At 40.5% G+C, this 24,385-nt stretch overlaps 1 protein-coding gene across 1 annotated transcript in view; it reads right to left on the bottom strand.

Moving 5' to 3' along the window:
- Nucleotides 1-2,161: 2,161 nt before the first annotated feature.
- Nucleotides 2,162-24,385, bottom strand: part of psat1 (phosphoserine aminotransferase 1) — a 50,588-nt gene continuing 28,364 nt past the window's right edge. Inside the window, exons 4-9 of the mRNA XM_043712634.1 lie at nt 18,940-19,145; nt 18,680-18,852; nt 11,130-11,299; nt 8,579-8,707; nt 5,298-5,435; nt 2,162-5,104 (exon numbers count right to left, since the gene is read on the bottom strand). Of these exons, the coding sequence (XP_043568569.1) occupies nt 4,999-5,104; nt 5,298-5,435; nt 8,579-8,707; nt 11,130-11,299; nt 18,680-18,852; nt 18,940-19,145 (922 nt within the window). The 3' untranslated portion in view covers nt 2,162-4,998. The remainder of the gene's footprint in view (nt 5,105-5,297; nt 5,436-8,578; nt 8,708-11,129; nt 11,300-18,679; nt 18,853-18,939; nt 19,146-24,385) is intronic.

Here is a 24,385-nt window from a genome sequence, read left to right as displayed (position 1 = left end):
GACTGTGGGTGTATGAATGGGCTATCAAGTAATACATTGATAGTTCCATATTTTCTCACTCAGTTTTCATACGGAGGTAATTAACTGAATTAAATCCCCAACAAAAATCAAATAAGTCTTCATTATTATAGTTGTTATTTAATTTTCCAAGTTATTCATTGGTGCAAAATGTAGTGGTTTTAATATCCATAAATCAAAAGTTCAAAGTGAGGCCAACACACAATTTTTTAAAAAGTCTATTCATTTCTTGGACACTGCTTGTTGCCTCAATTTTCTGCTTCTACCCACCAACCAATGCATAAAATTTCCATAACGTTCAGATAAGAGGTAGTTCTGAGATATTGGAAAGAGGCCTGAGAAACCAAAATTTAAAAAAAAAGGCCATGTGATGTGCACCTTGTATTCAAGGTTTAAAATTCAGAGCAGAGCAATCTACAATTAATAGATGCGTACAAATATTCAGCTACTTGCAAATTAATAAATCTGTTTCTTTTAACCCTTCAATTTTCTCTCCTTCAAAATCTGTATCAACCATGCTCAGGAAAAGCATTCCAAATGCTAATCATTCATGACGAAAACCATTTTCCTTGTCACAAACTTCATCCAACTATGCCACTAAAATTTTCCTTAAAAACACTTAATATCTTGAGAGAAACAAAAAGGCTGCCAAGACACAGAGGAATGAACCTCTTTGGCGAGGCGGGGTAGGGGACTGGGAAAGTCTAAAAGTGCATAGGAGATTGGAGAAGTAATAGATCTCCTAGCCCTTCCAATCTGGGTTATCATTCAGTGTAGTCACTGATTGATCTCTCTCTTCACCACAGTTCCATATATCCAAAACAAAACTCTATTGATCTGTCTCAAGTATATTTAGGAACTGAGATGCCCCAGCCCTCTGGAATACGAGAATTCAGAGACCCACAACTCCTAGAATAAAGTCCTAAAATGGCTGACAGTCATAGTCATAGGGTCTGTTTCCATTCTGTACGACTCTTCGATCCAACCCGTCCATGCCGACCAGATATCCCAACCCAATCTAGTCCCACCTGCCAGCACCCGGCCCATATCCCTCCAAACCCTTCCTATTCATATACCCATCCAAATGCCTCTTAAATGTTGCAATTGTACCAGCCTCCACCACTTCATCTGGCAGCTCATTCCATACATGCACCACCCTCTGCATGAAAAAGTTGCCCCTTAGGTCTCTTTTGTATCTTTCCCCTCTCACCCTAAACCTATGCCCTCTAGTTCTGGACTCCCCAACCCCAGGGAAAAGACTTTGCCTATTTACGCAATCCATGCCCCTCATGTAAGTGTATAAATCCTGTTAAGATTTGTTTTCCTAAAATGCAGCACCTCGCATTTATCTGAATTAAACTCCATCTGCCACTTCTCAGCCCATTGGCCCATCTGGTCAAGATCCTGTTGTAATCTGAGGTAACCCTCTTCGCTGTCCACTACAGCTCCAATTTTGGTGTCATCTGCAAACTTACTAACTGGACCTCTTCTGCTCGCATCAAAATCATTTATGTAAATGACAAAAAGTAGAGGGCCCAGCACCGATCCTTGTGGCACTCCACTGGTCACATGCCTCCAGTCTGAAAAACAGCCCTCCACCACCACCCTCTGTCTTCTACCTTTGAGCCAGTTCTGTATCCAAATGGCTAGTTCTCCCTGTATTCCATGAGATCTAACCTTGCTAATCAGTCTCCCATGGGGAACCTTGTCAAATGCCTTACTGAAGTCCATATAGATCACATCTACTGCTCTGCACTCAATCCTCTTTGTTACTTCTTCAAAAAAACTCAATCAAGTTTGTGAGACATGATTTCCCATGTACAAAGACATGTTGACTATCCCTAATCAGTCCGTGCCTTTCCAAATACATGTACATCCTGTCCCTCAGGATCCCCTCCAACAACGTGACCATCACCGAGGTCAGGCTCACCGGTCTATAGTTCCCTGGCTTGTCTTTACCACCCTCCTTAAACAGTGCCACCACGTTTGCCAACCTCCAGTCTTCTGGCACCTCACCTGTGACTATTGACTATCTCAGCAAGAGGCGCAGCAATCACTTCTCTGGCTTCCCACAGAGTTCTTGGGTATACCTGATCCAGTCTTGCGGATTTATCCACCTTTACCCATTATAAGACATCCAGCACTTCCTCCTCTGTAATCTGGACATTTTGCAAGATGTCACCATCTATTTCCCTACAGTCTATATCTTCCATATCCTGATCCCTTATTCAGAGATTATTTCTGGATTCACCAACAAGGGAAAGACATCCCCTTAAGCCCATCAACATTTTCCAAGTTATATTTTAAAGTATCATGCTAATATTAATTATCTTGCCCATGGATTTAAATCAGGGGCCTAGTTATGGGCACAAACCACCAACTAACCACAAGACATGTTTGAGTTTATGTAATAATTTGGCTCTTAGCCATTTAGCTGCCATTTCTCACTGACAGTGAAATAGCAATCACCAGCAGGTGGTCAAGACACAGCATATACCAAATCACAGAATGCATTCAGGATAGCTACTTGGCTGAAGAATACTTGTGCATTGGAGCACATATATGCTACAAAATAGTTTATCACAATAATTCCAGGAACTGCTTGTCCAAAGATAGTTTTCTTTTGCAGATCATGCTGAAAGAGATGACCATTTTTCATCTGTTCTAAACATTAAAAGTTCAGGTCATTCTATAAATTTCTGGTAATATTTAAAAAAAAATGCTTTTGCTAAATTACTGAGTCACTCATTCTACTTGACCATTTAAATAAGATATTTATCCACTACTTAAATTTCTGCTACAAGTTGTCATTGGATTAGATGTTAAATTATGTATGGTTAATGCTAAGTAGGACCAACAGTACACCTTTCATGTTGTGTATAGTTAAAATGCCCTAGTCGGAGCCTTAGCACAGAAGTCATCATTTGGTCAACTCAGTCTCTGTACAGTGATTCAAATCAGACACTATCCCCTTCTCTATTCCTGCAGCCCTGAAAGTTCATGTCCTTTAAACGTTCCTTTAATTTTCCTTTGAAATCAGTGACCATCTTCACATCCACCACCCTCTCGGGAAGCAAACGCAGATGTTTACCACTGCTGGGCAAAGGGAATGTAACAACAATCTGACGAACCACAAGAATGGTTTATCAGAAATCGCAAACTAAGTTTGTCCAAGTACCAAAGGAGTTCAAAATGGAAAATGTCAAACTTCAGGTTCCTTAAAATACAGTTATTCATTTGCATTTTGACTGCCTGGCAGCAAATTCTAACATAAAAGACGGTTTTTGTAATTAATCTAGAAGCTAAGTTCAATGTTATGCCAAACAAAATGCAATGATTCAGATTGTCATAAATGGCTAGGCTGAGGCAATAAAAAAAACAATGCAAAAAAAAGTGTGAAAATATTTATCTTTACTTTGATTTCATTGCCTTGAATATAGAAACCTAGGAAATAGTAGTAGGCAATTTAGTCCTTCAAGCCTGCACTACCATTCATTGTGATCATGGCTGATCCTCTATCTCAATACCATTATCCCCTTATCTCGAGGCCTTTTAAATTGAAAAATCTTATTCTTGAATATATTCAGTGACTTGGCCTCCACATCCTTCTGCGGTAGAGAATTCCCCAGGTTCACTACCTTTTGAGCGAAGAAACTGTTCCTCATCTCAGTCCCAAATGTTCTACTCCATATCCTGAAACTGTGTCCCCTAGTCCTAGACTCTCCAACCACAGCAAACTGCCTCCCTGCATCTCCTATATCCAGCCCAATTAGAATTTTAAACGTTTCATTCTTCTGAACTCTGAATACAGGTCCATGTGAAATGCCAGGATATCCGATCAGCTCTACAATGTAGAGCAAAGCTACATTCTATCCATATTCTTCAGGCTTTAATTTTACTTGCAAATTGTGCAACCACCACTTTCCCTGCAAATAGCCACAAAATCAGTTAGAAAGTTAGCTTTACTTGGGAGAGCCTAGTGTGAAGGGAGAGACTATATTTAAAAAAAAGCTTTTGTAATGAGATTGGTTGTTGGCTAATTCAGTGGTCGTTCCTCCACTAAAAATTGTAGTTTATCACAGAGAGTGATAACCTGAATAGATAGTTCAGGTGTGCCAGAATTAAAAAAAGACTAATATAGTATGATTTATAAATGATTAAAGAATCTTAGATGTATTTCACCAACAAGACACACGTTAAAGCAAAGCCAAAGATGCTGGAAATGTTCTGCAGGGCTGTAAAGCATGAGACTGTTTAAGGTCAATGATCCACTATCAAAATCAATATTAACTGGAAATTGAGTTTTCTCAGAGAAGACATTTTGTCAAAGATTTTTGTACTGCAATTACCATAATAATTTGTAAGAATATCAATTTAAGTGGAAAACCAATATTTACACGGCATGAGAGAGAATGATGGTTGGTAGCAGTGTTGCCATAGAGAAAGTTCACCAATTAATAGTTGGTTGACTGTTTGCCACCAACCTTAATTTAACCTTCAAAGAGATGAAGTGACTGATTGATCAAGACACTGCCCTGAGAAAATGATCCAGTGAATCAGTGTCACTTATTTTGCTGACTTGAGAGTCAATGGTTCTCAGGGCAATGCCATCGTCAACCAACCTGTCTGGTTTGAAATTTAAAGCAAATGTAGCAGTTAACAGACAACGAACTATAATTTGGTGTACTCTCCATGGCAACACTTTACGAATCAGCACACTCATACAAAAATTGTTATTTTCCTTTAAATTAGTCAATTATCCTGATAAGCGCAAGAAGGGAAGCTTTGACAATGCATCTTTTTCGGTAGGATTAAAGTTCTGCAATATTCCAACTACTCTCTATAACCAGAAATGCTAAATCAAAAATCATTTTTCTACCAATGCCACCAAATCTGCTGAATATTTCCAGCATCTCCTGAAAACCTAGAGGTCTACATTTCAGAAATACAATGCAACGTTAAAACCAAAACACAAATATTTTACACATGATGCTCCTTCATAAAGTCGATCATAAACTCTGCGAGTTTTTGAGCTTCTTCCACTGTTACAGCATTATAGAGGGAAGCACGAATTCCACCAACAGACCTAGCACAACAGATCATATGGAATTAATGCTATTTATACAAACATACAATAAACATCAGATCCTGCCTTTGAAAGAGACCCATTTACACAATTGCATATTCCTTAGTTATTAAACAGAATTCCCAAAGACTTCCCAAAGAAATATCAGAATCACAGTTCCACTAAGTTATATAATTTGTGCTGAGAGATTTACCTGTGGCCTTTTAATGATATCATGTTGCGTTTAGCAGCTTTGTCAAGAAATTCAGTTTCAAGAATACTGTCCCCATTAGCATTTCCAATGCGGAATGGAATATTCATTCTACTTCTGTAGATTGAAGCAGGTAGACTCCTAAGAAGAAAAAAAAAATATTGAGCAGAGTTCAGAATGACACCTCTCGATGTCAAGGTATCACTTGTGAGGGCATGGCATCAAGGAACCTTAGCAAATTGAAGTCAATGGCAGGGGTGGGGGGGGCGGAAATGACATGGAGAAGACTGGCTGGAGACATGAAAGGAAAATGGTTGTCAGCGACCGATTGAGCTTAACCCCAGGATATTACAGCAGAAAGTCCTTAGGGCAGAATCTGAGAATCAACCATGATCAGCTCCAATGACCAGCATCAAAGAACCAAATGGCCTGTTTCAGTTAAAGTTCTATGCCCTTCCCTCCATTATATTTAAAAAGTGTCAGAAGTGGAATGTTTGCACAATGTCCAGGACCATTCATAATTCCTCTCATATTAAACCATTTGTGTTCCTTTGGAGCAAGATTGGGGACATTATGAAAAGTTATCAGGGACAAGTGGAAATGTTCTTTACTGAAGGGCAGAGCAAGTTCAAACAGCCAAGTGGCTTACTCCTCCACTGAATTCACATGTTCAGATTCGCACTCAGTGAAGGAGGGTTTGAGTTTGACAACAATTGGAGGCCTCCTTAAACTGGTGTTAACTCAGCAGTTCATCCATAGTATTTCCTATGTAGCTTGAAACCTCACCCAACTTTTACATGAGTAAGGAGGTGTCTGCACATGTAAACCAAACTCTATATGGAAACAGAGGTAAAGTCATAAGAATTAAAGTCTGGTCAAAAATTTCAGATGCCACGGTTCTCAATTATCAATGCAGTTTATCAAAAATAAGGAGGTTTTTCAGAACAAAATGAAAACTAACATTCAGATGAAAGCCATAAACATAGAGGTGCTGGTGTTGGACAAAGTTAAACATCTCAACACCAGATATAGTCCAACAGATTTATTTGAAAGTACAAGCTTTCAGGGCGCTGCTGGTTTGTCAGGTAGCTAGTGGGACAGGATCATAGGGCACAGAATTTATAGTAAAAGATCAAAGTATCATACAACTAATGTGATGTATTGAACAAACCTAGATTGCTATTAAATCTTTAAATCACTTAGAATAGAGTGCAGTGTTCCTTGAATGTCAATGAATCCACCCTCAACTCTTACAGTTCAGTGAGCAGAAAGAAGACTGGATCAGTTATACTAATACAGTACCTATAAAATAGGTCAGAATCCTGTACAGAGTACTTCTGGCTCATGAAGACCCATCTGCTATCTACAAGGCATAAATCAGAAGCGTGATACCTGGATCAATGCACTTCAAAAAAATCTTAAACCCACCAAGGCAAAGCAACCATCTTGAACAGTATCCTATACATCTCTAGCAAATCACTCCTCCACCTTTGGTGCACAGTGGCATTATTGTGCATCACACTGATGACACTCTCCAGCAACTGACAAATGGTTTTTCAACAGCACTTCCCAACCCAGAACCACTAGAAGAACAAGGGAAGCAGACAAAATGCGAGAGTGTGGGGACAGGCCAATATCACTGCAGCCATCCATGCCTGTCCAGCTTTCCTTTCCATTCTTCAAAAAAAAAGGAAGATTCAAGTCTACAAGTTGCTGCAGTCGGAATGCGGGCACTCGATAAATTGCAGGGGCAGTGGCTCCAATTCGCTCTACCCTCTGATTGATTTACTGTCACGTGTACCAAAGTATGGTGGAAAGCTCTCTTTAAGAGTAGTGCAGGCTGATCATAGTAAGGAAAGTACAGATCAAAGGTTGATAAAGAAAACTTGAGGCATACAATTATATTGCACAGGGCGTTCGCTAGGCACGATCAACATTAGCAAGATCAGCATTATTTGAGGTTAAAGAGTTCATTCATCAGTTTAATAACAGCCAGGAAAAAGCTAATCCTGAACTTGCTGGTGCGTGTACTCAGGCATCAATATCTCCAGCCTGAAAGAAGAGGGTGGGAGGGATCTTTGATGATGTTGACAGCCTTTCCGTGGCAACAAGCCAGGTAAATGGAGTCCATGCACAGAAGACCAACTTCTGTGATGGTCTGGGCTGTGCACACAGCCTTCTGTAGGTTCTTACTGTCCTGGGCAGTGAAGTTGCCATACCAGGCCATTATCCTCCCAGACATTATGCTTTCAAACGTACATCTGTAGAAGTTGATGAGGGTCCTTATGGACATGCCAAATTTCCGGGGCCGCCCAAGGTAGAGGAGGCAGTACCGTGCCTTCTTGACGCTCGCATCTATGTGGGAAGTCCAGGACAGGCTGTCAATCGTTATCACTCTGAGGAATGTGACACTCTCCATCCTCTCAACCTCAGCTCTGTTAATGTAGATGGGGGCGTGTTCTCCTTTTTTTCTGAAGTCAATAATCAGTCCTTTAGCTTTGCTGACATTCAGAGAGGTGCTGTTCTCACTGCACCACATCACCAAGCCCTCTATTTCTCTTCAGTGTTTTTACTCATCATTGCTAGAGATCCGTCATACAATGGTAGTGTCATCAGTGATCTAGTAGATGGCATTTGGCAATACAGTCGTGGGTGTACAGGGAGTACAGTAGAGGGCTGAGGATGCATTCTTGGGGGAGGAAGAGTGGGGCTCTGGTGTTGAGTGTTATTGAGGAGGATGTACTGTTAGATTTCAATCAGGTGAAAATAGATGAGTCATAAGGCTGAAAATCCAGTTGCAGAAGGTGGTGCTGAGACCAAGTTCTCAGTTTTGAGATCAGCCTGGAGGGGATAATGGTGCTGAAGATGGAGCTGTAGTTAATGACCAGGAGTCTGATGTAGATGTCCTCATTATCCAGATGTTCCAGGGATGAGTGGAGGGCAAGGGATATGATGACTGCTGTAGACCAATTACATCAATAGGCAAATCGTAGGCGATCGAGGCAGGCTGGGAGACTGGAGTTGATGTGGGCCATGACCAGCCTCTCAAACCACTTCATGATTATTGGAGGTGCGAGCCACTGGGCGGTAGTCATTAAGGCACTTTTCACATGCTTTCTTGGGTACTGGAGGGACAGTTCTGGCTTATAGTCATCTTATGCTAACCCACACAAAAAAAAACTCACTTGCTACCAACCTCATGCTATTTCCAGGACTAAGTTTAGTTTAAACATGGCAATTTAAAAAATGTTCAGAAGTTTAGTATAGTACAAAAGAAAACTTACACATAGAATCCATTGGATCCATCAATTACATTGTAAATCAGCTTTGACTTAGCAATACTGTTTTGTTCCATCACTTGAGCACCACCACATTTCTTAATCCATTGCAAGACCAAACCCATAATGTAAATGCTGAAAGAAAAACAAATCTGAGTTACTACATTGTACACATTTTGCAGACAGGGCAAGACGCCAGAGCAAACAAGACTAAAGATATTTTCAGCTTCACTAGATTAAAAACTAGCTGGTTCATTTACACTGAAACAGTTTCTACCACCCTTTCGGCAGGACCTAAGTTTAGACTCCATTCTGAGATGAACAAGCATATACATGCACATACTTGAAATGTCAAGTTCCAACACAATATAAAACTAGTCACCGTAAATAAATAAATAAAATACAATTAGTGCATGAATATGCTGGATTTTTTTAAAGCTAGAATTACAAGTGCCAACTTTGTGCAGGAATCCAAGTACAAAAAGATATTAATAGTAACAGCCATAAATTTTCAGAGACTTCATACCAGCTCTATTTTACTTCATGTCACTTATTTTCAGTGCTGTTAGGATAGTTCATAGTGTGCAGTAAGGAAACATGCCAAAACGTGCTCAGGTTTTGCTATGGAGAGCATCAATGTGAGAATCATTAAGACATGCAAGAATAAGTTATTTTAAAGTTGTTGAATATGGGAGCTGGGGGAAACCGAGCAGGTGGTTACTCAAAACTGACAAGGTTGAAATAAACAAAAGGAAAACTGGACACTGGATGCAAAGTAAGCTGGTACAGTTTAAATTGGATATGGGGAAAAACAAATTTTTAGAAAAGGAAAATAAAGATCTGGTTGAGGCAAACCTCTAACTACTAATATCTGAAGATTTGACATCAAGAGTCTTTTTCCAGTTTATTGACAGTAATTGAAACATTTAGGGCATTTAAAAAGAGTTGAAGTGACAAGAGTTAACATAGCATCATAAGGATATACTGCATGGAAACAGACCCTTTGGTCCAACTTGTCCATGCCGACCCGAGGACATTAGAAAGCCACAAAAGTATAAATTCCAATTTTACTTCTTTACCATGATATATTGGGAACTCAAGGGTTAAACATTCCACTGCTAAAAGGACTCACTGCAGTATCGATTGCAAACCTGTCCTCTTACAGAATGAGACGGGACATCGCAGCGGACTGGGGGGGGTAGCTGACTCCCGGAGAACAGAATCCTCACACGTGGATTTCACTTGCAGCCTCAGCCAAAAAGTGTTTGTCTTCCCTGGACAAGACTGATGGCCTTGGCCATAACCTTATTAAGTGCCTCCTGTCCCCATTATCATGCTTCCCCTACCTATTAACATGGGCATGCGAATCCAACCATGAGAACAAAGTCCTTCAGTCTAAAATCTCTATCTATAAATATATGGTCATGAAGAATATGATAACCTGTTTCTGTAAACCATTGGCTAGTTATCACAGGATATCGGCAATCACCGGGCATTGTAAAATTGTAATTACCAATCTTAAACAATGTAACAGCAATTAACTATGTGACTTGTCGACCTCTGTACAATAAAATTCCTATAAAATATTCTGCATTTGTGTGGAGCAGGGATTCGTTGAGAAGTGCCACCACAAGTAGACCACATGACTCCTTTGGGGTCACTGAGAATCTCTCACCAGCTGTCCGATAATAAAGCATCTACCGTTGTACTGAAACTTTTGTCTGGATTTGTGGACAAAACTACTTCAGCAGACCAGATATCCTAAATTAACCTTCTTCCATTTGCCAGCAAGTGGCCCATATCACTATAAATCCTTCCTATCATATACCCATCCAGGTACTTTTTAAATATTGTAATTGCACCAGCCTCCACCACTTCCTCTGGCAGCTCATTCCATACGCATACCACCCTCTGAGTGTAAAAGTTGCCCTTTCAGTCCCTTTTAAATCTTTCTCTTCTCACCTTAAACTTATACCCTCTAGTTCTAGACGCTCCCATCCCAGGGAAGAGACATTGTCTATTTATCCTATTCATGCCCCTCATCATTTTATAAACCTTTATGAGGTCACCCTTTAGCCTCTGACGCTCCAGGGCAAACAGCCCCAGGCTATTCAGCCTCTCCCTATAGCTCAAATCCTCCAACCGTGGCAACATCCTTGTAAATCTTTTCTGAACCCTTTCAAGATTCACATGTGTTTGAGAGTTTAGTTTGTATTCACTGTGCAACTGTAACAAGTCCAAATTCAACGCATTGCGAACAAATAGTGAAGCAGACACTGGAATGTTAATAAGCAGGATTTGGCAACTCAGCCTATCTTTTCTGGGTGCTGGCACCTAGCCAAATATTTATAGCTGCCCCAACTTGTTTTACCATCTACACATACAATACAGATCCACTAGACTTGAAAGCTTGGAAAAAGCTCTACGCTATATAGAAACTATGATCTCTGAAAATGAAATTGCAACATGGAACAGCTTATTTATCGCAAAAAAACTATTAAACCAAATACCTGCACTTAACAATTTAGACATGCAAGATAAAATATAAACCACTTACCTATAGGTTGAAGGAGTATTGTAAAGAGAATTGCTGCTCTCTTGTACTTTATAGTCAAACACTATTGGACATTCCTTCAATGCAAATCCTAGAAGATCCTCTCTGATTATTACCACAGTCACTCCCGCACAACCAATATTCTTCTGAGCACCAGCGAAAATCAAACCAAACTGTTGAATAAGAGCATGCAAAATTCTATTAATTTTGATGCACTGCAAGCTTGGAAATTTGGATGCAAACAGCAAACAAAAGCTTAGAGAACTCCTTTCCTAACGGCACGGTGGGTATATTGACCACCACACCACCCTCTCCCATTCAGCACAACAGCTCAAGGCAGCAGCTCAACAGGCCTAAAGGCAATTAGGGAAGGACAATAAAAGTTGGCCTCGCCAATAATATCCCACTTCCCCATGAACAAATATAAAAGTTGATTAGTTAATTAAAAATTTCAGCAAATTGGATTCAGCTACCAGGTATTCTGACTGAATCTAAACATAGGTTCCAAAAGATCCAGGACTTCTGATGCAAGGGATAAGTACTCCAAGCCAAAGAAAAGAAATATTGCATTTATATATACACTGATGTAAACATTGTTATATCAAAAGCAAAGTATTTAAAATTAATGTATTTTAAAGGGGAGTGGCTTTAGAGCATTCTGAACAGGAATAACGAACAACTCTCTCAACGATGGTACCTATGTTTTTGAAACCAACGTGTAAGAAAAAGAATAAAGTCCGGAAAGCAAAATATAGGAAGCAAGTTTAAAAGTTGAACCTCAAAAGTAGAATCTCAGGATTGCTACCAATTCACATACTAATCAGAGTAGAAATAGTGAAAGATCTCTAGCATTTGTTGTTTGCAGTACAGATTCCAGCATCTGCAGTAATTTACTCCCACATTGTGTTTAATCAACTGCCACATCTCTTCAAGGAATGCCTACTCTGAAGAAGCTTTGCTCTTCCCTCAGACAGGGATCCCACCAGCTCGCTACATCTCACCACTGCCACAAACCACTCCCTCCACACCCCCTAAACTATCGCATAAATGCTGCCTCCTCCACAGTTCACTTCAGCTCTGAAAGAAAAAAAAAGTCATCTAGACTCAAAAGATGAGCTTGATCTCTCTCCATGGATACAGTCTGACCGTTGTGATCTCCAGCATTTGTTGTTTTCAGTTCATATGAATACATAACTGGTGAAAGTGTGCAAGGGGGAAGGTTTCAGATTCCTGGAGCATTAAAACCAGTTCTCAGGGAAAGTGTGACCAGGTTGCAAGTAGGCAGGACTGGGATGGATGTCCCGAGGAGAATATTTGCCAGTGTGGTTGGGGAGGGTTTCAAACTAAAATGGGAGGGATAGGAACCTATTCATGGAGACAGTAGAGAAGAAACAACAAAAACAAAAGACAGCAGCATTGGCAGAAAAGACATTCTCTTCCTCAATGCAAAATAATGAGCAGGATAAAATTTTAAAAGATGACAATGATGTCCCCTAGAATCTGAAACTCTGCCCCATTTCTTGAGTACTTAGAGTCTTGTGCCTATTGCAAGTGCTTCACGTATTAAAGGTGTATGAATTAGTCACACAAATTACTATAAATGGGGGGTACGATGTAGTTGGGATTACAATCTTGTGGCTGCCGGGTGGCCATAGTTGGGAACTGAATATCCAGGACTTTCAGTTTTTAGAAAGTTAAAAATTCCAAAACACCAGGTTGTAGTCCAACAGGTTTATTTGGAAGTGCTAGCTTGCGGAGAGGTGCTCCTTCATCAGGAGCTAGTGAGGCAAGATCATAAGACATCAAATTTATTGCACAAGATCAAAGTGTCAGACAACTGATGCAATTGTTCCTAGATTGCTGTTAAGTCTTTCACCTTTTAGAATGAATTGCAGGTTTTGATTCATTAATATGTAAATCCCAGAATTTCTTTCAAGTCTATGACTCTAAGTCACATTCCCAAGATGACTTAAGGTTTTATAAAAAAAGGTGACATCTCAGCTCAGACAATGTGTTAAAGGTGTGAGATTAGAGTCTGCCTGTATCCCACATTTGCATCAGATTGGCTCTATTTCCAAAGTAGGAATTTATCAAATGTCGCATGGATTGGCCGCCTGCAGGTTGAGTGCCATGTGAACAAAATAGAATGTATCTGCAAATACCCCGAGACGTGTGCCACACACACACCACCCACACACACCACCCACACACCCCCTCTCACAGGCACATACTCCATCACACTCTCGCACACTCACTCTCTCCCTCACATGCACACACACAGATAAGTTTATGGAGTGAATTTGCATTTGCAGATACATTCTATTTTGCTCAAAAAGGCACACAACCTATTTTAGAAAGGAGACAAAGTAGAGAATTTTAGACCCTTCGCCTGATATTGGTAATAGGAAAAATGCTAGAGTCTATTATAAAAGATTTAATAGCACAGCACTTGGAAAATAGTAACAGGATGAGAGACAGTATGGATTTACAAAAGGAAAATCAGGTTTGATAAATTTATTGGAATTTTGAGAGGCTGTACCTGGTAGAGTTGTCAAAGAGCAATTAGTTGATGTGGTTTATTTGAACTTTCAGAAGCTGTTTGATAAGGTCTTGCACAAGAAATTGGCGTGTAAAATTAAAGCACATAGGATTGGGTGTAGTAGACTGATATCAATAGAAAACTGGCTGGCAGGCTGAAAATGAGGGAATACAAGGGTCTATTTTCTATTGGTAGTCAGTGCCCAGTGGAGTACAGCAGAGATCAGTGCTTGGAACCCAGCTATTCATAAATTACATTAATGATTTCGATGAGGGAACTAAATGTAAGATCTTACATTTTCAGAAGACTTAAAGCTAGATGGGAGGATGAGCTGTGAGGAGAACTTAGAGATGCTTCAGTGTGATTTGGACAAGCTGAGTGAGTAGATAAATACATGGGATAAATGTGAGATTTGGTCACAAGAACATGAAGGCAGATTATCAGAGTGGTGATGATTGAAAAAAGGGAGAGTCCTTGTATGCCTGTCACTGAATGTAAGCATGCAAGTGCATCAAGGTGTTGAAGGAGGCAAAGTATGCTGGCCTTCAAACAGGGAGGATTTGAGTATAGGAACAAAGATATCTTGCTGCAATTGTACAAAGCCTTGGTAAGGCCACACCTGAAGTATTGCATGCAGCTTTTAACTCCTTATCTGAGGAAGGATGTTCTGGCAATGGAGGGAGCATAATGAAGATTTAGCAAACTAAGTCCTGTGATGGTAGAACAGAAGATAGACTGAATCAGTTAGGATTATGTTCACTGGCATTTCAAAGAGTAGTAAAAGGGATTGGAAATCTCAGAAACTTATCAAATTCTAAAAGAAAAAGGGGGATAGACAGGGTAAATGCGAGAACAATGCTCCCAATAACTGGGGTGTCCTAAACTAGGGGCCACAGAACTAAACATACCGAGTAGGCCATTTAGGACTGAGATGAGGAGACATTTCTTCACCTAGGGAGTGTTAAGCCTGTGGATTTCTTGACCTCAAAGTGGTTGAGGCTAAACATTGAATGTTTTCAAGGAGGGGCTTGAAATAGTTCTTGGTGCTAAAGGAATCAAAGGGTATGTAGCAAAAGTGGGAGCACGATACCGAATGGCATGATCAGCCATACGAAGTGGTGGAGCTAAAGGGCGAAATGGGCGACTCTTGTTCCTAGATGAAGGGCTCCTGCCCGAAATGTCGATTTTCCTGTTCCTTGGATGCTACCTAACCTGCTGTGCTTTTCCAGCACCTTGAATCTAATCTCCAGCATTTATAGTCCTCACTTTTGCCTACTCTTGTTCCTATTTCATGTGTCTATGTGTAGTTACCTCAGCAGGATAGCGCAGGAAACATGACAACTAATTATACAAAACAACCTCCCCAAAAACAAAATAATGTTAATGACTAAACATTATTCAGCTTCTTCAAACTGCATTAGGATAATTTTTCTCCAGATAGCAGTAAACAGCTTGCCATCTCATCCAAAAGAGATCTCCAAAGTACTACTGAAAGATTGCTATAATGTTGGGAATTTCGTTCAGCTCTGAAACACCGGGAGGGGCGGCAGGTTGGGTCATAAGGATTATACCTTTAAGGAATGCATTAGAAAAGGCGGAATGATGTATTTGCTAAAACTGGCAGAAACCAATATTGAATCAATCATGTAATCAGCTGTCACTGGAAAAGTAGTGGCAATTCAATGTTTAAACAATAAAGTTCTATAGAGTCATTAAACAGCACTATCACCACAAAGTAATGGAACCAGTGAAATCAGATACATTCTTCAAACAAATCCTTTAGATATGTTGATCAATTTTAATAAGTACTGTGTTCTGGCTTGCAAAAATTCAATGATTTAATTTAAACAATAGCCTCTAGCATAAACATAAAAAGAACAGTAATGTTGAATGTTAAAATTTCTGAAAATTTAAAAGTGTGTAACAAATGCTCTAAACCTTGGATACAACTTGGCATCAAATTACACATGGAAAGGAATGTCATGGCTTGGAGATCACTATAGGCTTGCACATAAATGGAAATATCAGGTTAGGGAAAAATTGAATTTCTTAAAAAAGTGTGCAAAATTAAAGTAAATTGGTGAAGAAAACAATAAAAAGTTAAAAGATTGATTTGGCCCATCTCATTGCTCATAAATAACTAGTGTTCAAAGTTTGAGAGAAGGTTTGTAGCTCGGGTGCTCGTTGTTGTGGTTCTGTTCGCCGAGCTGAGAATTTGTGTTGCAGACGTTTCGTCCCCTATCTAGGTGACATCCTCAGTGTTCGGGAGTCTCCTGTGAAGCACTTCTGTCGTCATGTTTCCTCCAGCATTTATAGTGGTTTGTCTCTGCTGCTTCCGGTTGTCAGTTCCAGCTGTCCGTGCAGTGGCCAGTATATTGGGTCCAGGTCGATGTGCTTATTGATTGAATCCGAGGATGAGTGCCATGCCTCTAGGAATTCCCTGGCTGTTCTCTGTTTGGCTTGTCCTATAATAGTAGTGTTGTCCCAGTCGAACTCATGTTGCTCGTCATCCGCATGTGTGGCTACTAAGGATAGCTGGTCGTGCTGTTTCGTGGCTAGTTGGTGTTCATGGATACGGATCGTTAGCTGTCTTCCTATTTGTCCTATGTAGTGTTCTGTGCAGTCCTTGCATGGGATTTTGTACACTATATTGGTTTTGCTCATGCTGGGTATCAGGTCCTTTGTCCTGGTGAGTTGTTGTCTGAGAGTGGCTGTTGGTTGGTGTGCTGTTAGGAGTCCTAGTGGTCGTAGTAGTCTGGCTGTCAGTTCAGAAATGTTCTTGATGTATGATAACATGGCTAGTCCTTTGGGGTGTGACATATCCTCATTCCGTTGTCTTTCCCTTAGGCATCTGTTGATGAAATTGCGGGGGTATCAGTTTTTGGCGAATACATTGTAGAGGTGTTCTTCTTCCTCTTTTTGCAGTTCTGGTGTGCTGCAGTGTGTTGTGGCCCTTTTGAACAGTGTCTTGATGCAACTTCTTTTGTGTGTTGGAGTGGTTGCTTTTGTAGTTCAGGACTTGGTCTGGGCGTGTGGCTTTCCTGTATACCTTTGTGGTGAATTCTCCGTTCGGTGTTCTCGGTACCATCACGCAAAACCAACATAGTGTACAAAATCCCATGCAAGGATTGCACAAAACACCACATAGGACAAACAGGAAGACAGCTAACGATCCGTATCCATGAACACCAACTAGCCACGAAACAACGCGACCAGCTATCCTTAGTAGCCACACACGCGGATGACAAGCCAGGGAATTCCTAGAGGCATAAGTTTGACTGGGACAACACTACTATTATAGGACAAGCCAAACAGAGAATAGCCAGGGAATTCCTAGCACTCATCCACAGATTCTATCAACAAACACATCGACCTGGACCCAATATACTAGCCACTGCAGCGGACAACCGGAAGCAGCAGAGACAAACCACTGTAAATGCCGGAGGAAACTTCACAGAAGCGCTTCACAGGAGGCTCCCAAACACTGAGGATGTCTCCTAGATAGGGGACGAAACGTCTGCAACACAAATTCTCAGCTCGGTGAACAGAACCACAAACAATAACTAGTGTCTACACATATTAGATTCTGTAATAAATGTTTAATATTCAAGGTATGTTTGCTTTTATAGATCAGTGCATGAGTATAGGCGTTGGGACGTTATATTGCAGGATATTGGTTAGGCCACCTTTGGAATACTGCATTCAATTCTGGTCTCCCTGCTATAGAAAAGGATATTGTGAAACTTGAGAGTTCAGAAAAGATTTACAAGGACGTTGCCAGGGTTGGAGAGCTTGAACCAAAGGGAGAGGCTGAATAGCTAGGATTGTTTTCCCTGGAATGTCAGCGGCTGACCTTATAGGAGGTTTATAAAATCATGAGGGGCATGGATAGGGTGAATAGCCAAGGTCTTTTCTCCGGGGGAGGGGGATCCAAAACTAGAGGATATAGGTTTAAGGTGAGAGGAGAAAGATTTAAAAAGGGACAATTCTTTTTTTTAAAAAAAAAAAAGAGTATGATGCATGCATGGAATGAGCTGCCAGAGGAAGTGGTGGAGGCTGGTACAAATACAACATTTAAAAGGCATCTGGATGGGTATACGAATAAAAAGGGTTTAGAGGTAGATGGGCCAAGTGCTGACAAATGGGACTAGATTTATTTTGAATATCTGGTTAGCATGGATAATTTTGACCGACTGTTCTGTTTCTATGTTGTACAACTCTATGACTAACTGTACAGCCCATGGATCATTTTATCATCTTGTTTAACATGCCAAGTACAAATTTTTGTTAAAATCAAACTCCAGATCCAAGTTAGCTTTTCTAGTGGTTATTGCATTCTGCAGTTTCAGCAAACTATCAGTATTACTGAATTTATGTGTCCTGTAATCTAGAATTATCAGATTCCCATTGTATTATCTGCTTTGTAAAAAAGTTAAAACCAGTTACATATAATTATCTATCTTTGCAATAGAAGCTTCAGAACAACATCAAAATAAACTCCTGTGTGTTTTATGGTATACTTTGGATCACCTGAACAATAGAATAAGGTTATCAAACGTCTCAAAATGATACAACACAATAGAAAATAATTCAGTCCATCACACTTGCACATGCTTTTGAGGGAAAAAGGTCCCATTTCTAACTCTTTCCTCAGTCTGGGCAAGGTGTTTCCACAATGTTAAAAGGAAATTCGATGAATACTTGATTTAATTTTTCCACCACCTTTCAAGACCATAACCTTTCTCCCCCCAATCATTTTCTGCCTGGTTCTTTTATCATTTACCTTATAAGCATGATCCTCATGCTATAATCAGAAGCTGTTTCATCTCCTTTTGTTTTTCAAAACATTCAGATTTTCATATACCTTTATCTAACCTTTCTCATTGGACGAACTATTTTTCCTGATCCCCGCCATGCAATTGAAATCTTTCATTTAATACACCAGTTTTTCTAAGAATACCCACTGCAATGTAAAGACAAAGGTGGTCTTGAAAGTTAAGTGAAAAGGACCTACCTTGGAGACATCTACTGGCTTTGAAAGAAAACATGACGACATGTCACAGACCAGCACAGTTCCTTTTGTGTCCGGGACAAAGGGAAATTCCACACCATGCAGTGTCTCATTGGCACAACAGTAAACATAAGAAGCGTTTGGATTCAAATTCCAACTACTTGGATTTGGAATTGCTGGAAAACAAGATTTTTGTTTTTCAAAAAATCAGATCTTAGATATTCAGTTGGCCATAATGGATCCATTAAACAAGATGTTCTTACTTATGTAAGCATCGAGCTTGGGATGAACAATATTCACTTTTCCATATTTCGCTGCTTCAATGGCTGCTTTAGCAGACCAAGATCCAGTCACCACATAATCGGCACTCCTCTCTTCTTTCAATCCAATAAGGTTTAAAGGGACAGCACTGAACTGACCAGTTCCACCTCCCTGGAGAAAAATTACCTTGTAGTTTTCTGGAATATTCCTGCATTAAAGATATATAAACACAGGTGAATCTTCCCTTCCTTGAGGAGGAATGCCAAACACTGCTGTAAACCTTTGCTGAGATTAGCTTAACTATAATTAGAATACAAATATTCTTAAATGGCAAGTTTGTTGAAAGATCACAAAGGTTGTGATCCTCCAACCAGTTGTTCCTCCAATTGCAGCACTGCATATCAAATTACTTGTGTGATATTAAAGAGTTAATTTGCTCTGTTAACCTACAGGAAATGGGATGTCCCAAGGCTAGGGTGGGATGCCTCTAACTTACAGATATATTGTAAGAAAATTACATCATCCTCTCCCATTATTCAGAGCCATTTACATGGCCATTCTTTTGCCATTCATATCCATTTGCATCATCATTCCCTATTCAGAAATCAATAAATTGGAATTCTGACAACTCCACTTGGTTAAAAAAATTGAATTCACACTAGATCCGACCATTAAGGAATAATTTGCATTACATTGCAGTGACCACGTCACCGCCAGAAACACTATCTTGAGTGGCATGTGACTGCGAGGGAGTGACTGGGGGTTGTCTGGTGGACATCACTGAATGTGATGTAAAGATTTTGTATAAAGCAAGGACTGTTTCCTTTGTTCAGAAAGCTTCCCTGGACATGCCTCGCAGGAATGGCAAAGAGAGTTCAGGGTTTCTCCAAAGCTTGTATTGTACTGTGCTTAATAACATCTAGCTTGTTCACAGATGGTGAGTTGCAGTTGCATCAAGTGTGTAAGAACCTCAGTTAAAAAAAAGATTTAACACTTGGGCAATTTCAAATGTTCCAAAAGCACTTCACACCCAATAAGAATACACTCATCAATTCCTATCACTGAACAAGCACTCAGATGCCACCCATCCCTGCTACATTTCTCCCAAATTAATGTCACCTCTGTGTACAACTGCAATTTACCACCTAAAACCTTAGGCTGCCCTTATCACTCAATCACAATCCCTGCCAGTCAAGCCAGGAGGAGAGGTGAAGGGAAGCAGAAGTGACAGTGACCGTCAGCAAGAAATAGAGAGAAAAGGTGATGCTGTGTTTATTGCTGTCGGAGCTCTAGGACATAGCTGTAAGTGTGCAGGTTGCACACCATCTGCAATTGGGGAGTCAATCAGCAAAAGCAAACAAAAATATTTCTATACAGTTATCAGTTTAAAACAGAGGGAAAGGTAACAGCCACAATTTCTCTAATCTTTGAAAAGTGCCTTGGGATCTTTTTAGTTCACCCAATGAGGCTGGTAAAATCACATTCAGAAAAGACAATATAGCAATTCAGTGAGTCAAGGCTGAGACTTTAAACTAGGTAATGCAAATTGAATTGCTAATCTCTGACCATTTTAACATAATCACCAATTCTAACCAATACAACTTACAATTGGAAACATAATTATGCAGCATAATCACAGAATTGTTATAGTGCAGAAAGACTCCTGCCTTTCTATTTAGAGAGTTATAGGGAAAGAATTATTCAATGCCCTCTTAAATGCCTCAATTGAGCCTACTCTACCACATTTCTGGACAGTGCATTCAAGAGCACAAGCACTCATAGCAAGAAAAGTAGTCTCATCTTGTATTGCTTCTTTTGTAAATCACTAAAGACTGTGCTCTCTGATTTTTGACCTATTCATGAGTGGGAACAATCTTTCCCAATGTACCCTGTCCAGAATCCACATGATTTAAACATTCCATTAAATCTTCCCTCAGCCTTCTCCCCAAGGAATAATAATCCCAATTTCTCCAATCTATCCTCACTCAAAAGGTAGAAGACAGGGTGGTGGTGGAGGGTTGCTTTTCACACTGCAAGCCTTTGACCAGTGGTGTGCCGCAAGGATCGGTGCTGGGTCCACTACTTTTTTGTCATTTATAATAATGATTTGAATGTGAACATAGGAAGTATATTAATAGTTTTGCAGATGACACCAAAATTGGAGGTGTATTGTACAGCAAAAAAGGTTACTTCAGATTATAATGGGATCTTGATCAGATGGGCCAATGGGCTGAGCAGTATCTGCTCCATAAACTGGCAGATGGAGTTTAATATTGATAAATGGGAGGTGCTGCATTTTGGGAAAGCAAATCAGAGCAGGACTTATACAGATGTATAGCATGGAAACAAACCCTTTCGGTCCAACCTGTTCATGCCGACCAGATATCCCAACCCAATCTAGTCCCACCTGCCAGCACCCGGCCCATATCCCTCCAAACCCTTCCTATTCATGTACCCACCCAACTGCCTCTTAAATGTTGCAATTGTACCAGCCTCCACCACTTCCTCTGGCAGCTCATTCCATACATGCACCACCGTCTGCGTGAAAAAGTTGCCCCTTAGTTCTCTTTTATATCTTTCCCCTCTCACCTAAAACCTATGCCCTCTAGTTCTGGACTCCCCAACCCCACGGAAAAGTCTGTGTCTATTTATCCTATCCATGCCCCTCAATTTTGTAAACCTCTATAAAGGTCACCCCTCAGCCTTTCATGGTCCAAGGAAAACAGCCCCAACCTGTTCAGCCTCTCCCTATAGCTCAAATCCTCCAACCCTGGCAACATCCTTGTAAATCTTTTCTGAACCCTTTCAAGTTTTGCAACATCTTTCCGATAGGAAGGAGACCAGAATGGCATGCAATATTCCAACAGTGGCCTAACCAATGTCCTGTACAGCCACAACATGACCTCCCAACTCCTGTACTCAATACTCTGACCAATAAAGGAAAGCATACCAAACACCTTCTTCACTATCCTATCTACCTGCGACTCCACTTTCAAGGAGCTATGAACCTGCACTCCAAGGTCTTTGTTCAGCAATACTCGCATGGACCTTACCATTAAGTGTATATGTCCTGCTAAGATTTGCTTTCCCAAAATGCAACACCTTGCATTTATCTGAATTAAACTCCATCTGCCACTTCTCAGCCCATTGGCCCATCTGGTCCAGATCCTGTTGTAATCTGTGGTAACCCTCTTCGCTGTCCACTACACCCCAATTTTGGTGTCATCTGCAAACTTACTAACTGTACCTCTTATGCTCGCATCCAAATCATTTACGTAAATGACAAAAAGTAGAGGACCCAGCACCGATCCTTGTGGCACTCCACTGGTCACAGGCCTCCAGTCTGAAAAACAACCCTCCACCACCACCCTCTGTCTTCTACCTTTGAGCCAGTTCTTAAATACTTAATGGTAAGTTTCTGGGGAGTGCTGAACAAAGAGACCTTGGAGTGCAGGTTCATAGTTTCTTGAAAGTAGAGTCGCTGATAGATAGAATAGTGAAGGAGGCGTTTAGTATGCTTCCCTTTATTGGTCAGAGTATTGCGTACAGGAGTTGGGAGGTCACGTTGTGGCTGTACAGGATATTGGTGAGGCCACTTTTAGAATATTGCATGCAATTCTGGTCTCCTTCCTATTGGAAGGATGTTGCGAAACTTGAAAGGGTTCAGAAAAGATTTACAAGGATGTTGGCAGGCTTGGAGGATTTGAGCTATAGGGAGAGGCTGAATAGGCTGGGGCTGTTTTCCCTGGAGTGTCGGAGGCTGAGGAGTGGCCTTATAGAGGTTTATAAAAGCATGAGGGGCATGGATAGGATAAATACACAAAGTCTTTTCCATGGGGTGAGGAAGTCCAGAACTAGAGGGCATTGGATTAGGGTGAGAGGTGAAAGATATAAAAAGGACCCAAGGGGCAACTTTTATATATGGAATGAGCTGCCAGAGGTAGACATGGTGGCTGGTACAATTGCAACATTTAAAAAGCATCTGGATGTGAAGGTTTAGAGGGATATGGGTCAAGTACTGACAAATGGGACTAGATTAGGTTGGGATATCTGGTCAGCATGGAGGAGTTGGACCGAAGAATCTGTTTCTGTGCTGTATATCTCTGTGACTCTGACTGAAGCTTCTTGAAAACCTCTTCTGCATACCGTTCTGTATATTCACGTCCCCCCTTAAGGTGTATGCAACACTCCAGTTGAGGTCTAAACAGAAAAGTGAGTCACGGCTGGAGCAGAAGCAGAGCAAATGCAGGCAGAGTCCTGGAAGCGAGCCATGGCCAGAGTGAGAGAAGAGCCAGCGTGGGCCAAGTAGGGAGCCAAGTCACAGCTGGAGCAGGGGACAAGCCCTGGAGGAGAGTCTGGGACAGAGGTCAGTGCGTGGAGACAGCAAGGCCTCGTGTTCAAACACTGATAGGCACAGACTTGAGTATTTTGAAGACACTTTTTATTCTCATTCAGACTTTTAAAACACTGTATTCCCAGGTCAGTCTTTTTCTTTTTTACTATTTTAATTCTTTAACAACACTTAAAAGTATCTGTACTAGGTACCCTGTACCTAAGATGGCACCACGTGGTGACATTACAAACTTTTCGTTCGAGTGCACCTGACATTAAAGGCTCCACAAATTCAGCATAAATTTAATTGGGGCATAAAAGCAGCGAGATTAAGTCTAGAATATCACAGGATTTCTACAAAAAAAATCTCTATCCATCCTGTTACCCTTAATGACACATGCAGATACACTCAGTCCTCCTTATCGGAGACATTGGTAGGGGCACAGAATTCCTGTGGATAACAAAAAGAAAATGCAGATTCCACTAAGACCCTCTCCTTTGTACCCAATACGTCTTGAAATAAACAAAAATATTTTAATACAATAAAAATATTTGCTTAGCAAATTTTTAAAACCATAAGAATGCACACATCTTTATCAGAGTAATCTTGAGGAAGACAAGGTTAGAAGTAATTACAGTATATTGTTCATACAGTATGGTACTGGAGCCGATCTCATGAGTATACAAATCCACAGGTAGCAAATCAGTGGATAATGAGAAATAAGTATACATCAGATCTCTCTGCTCTTGTACACCTTTAACAATAGCACTCTACTGTTTCTCCATATTCTTTTTACCAAAATGTATCACTTAGCACCTCCCCATTGAGCATCAACTGCCACCTCTCTGTCCACTCCATCAACTTATCAATGTAATTTTGAAGTTCGACACTGTTCCCTCACCACTTTACATTTATCAAAATTTTCAGTTATCTGCAAGCTTTGCACTTGTCCTGACTGTACAAATATGTTAAAACTCTCATTCAGCAAACAAATTCTCTGGTTAGCCACTTACATACATTAACAGACCTGTAAAACATTTGAGTGTAAATTAAGTGATCAGATGGTGATTTTATTTTTAAAACGGTTCATTGGATAGGCATTTATGGCCCATTCT

Source organism: Chiloscyllium plagiosum, chromosome 2 (assembly GCF_004010195.1).
Source record: "Chiloscyllium plagiosum isolate BGI_BamShark_2017 chromosome 2, ASM401019v2, whole genome shotgun sequence".
In the NCBI taxonomy this organism is placed as follows: Eukaryota; Metazoa; Chordata; class Chondrichthyes; order Orectolobiformes; family Hemiscylliidae; genus Chiloscyllium; species Chiloscyllium plagiosum.
Note: the sequence above shows the minus strand (reverse complement) of the source record. Positions and strands in the feature narration are given on the sequence as shown.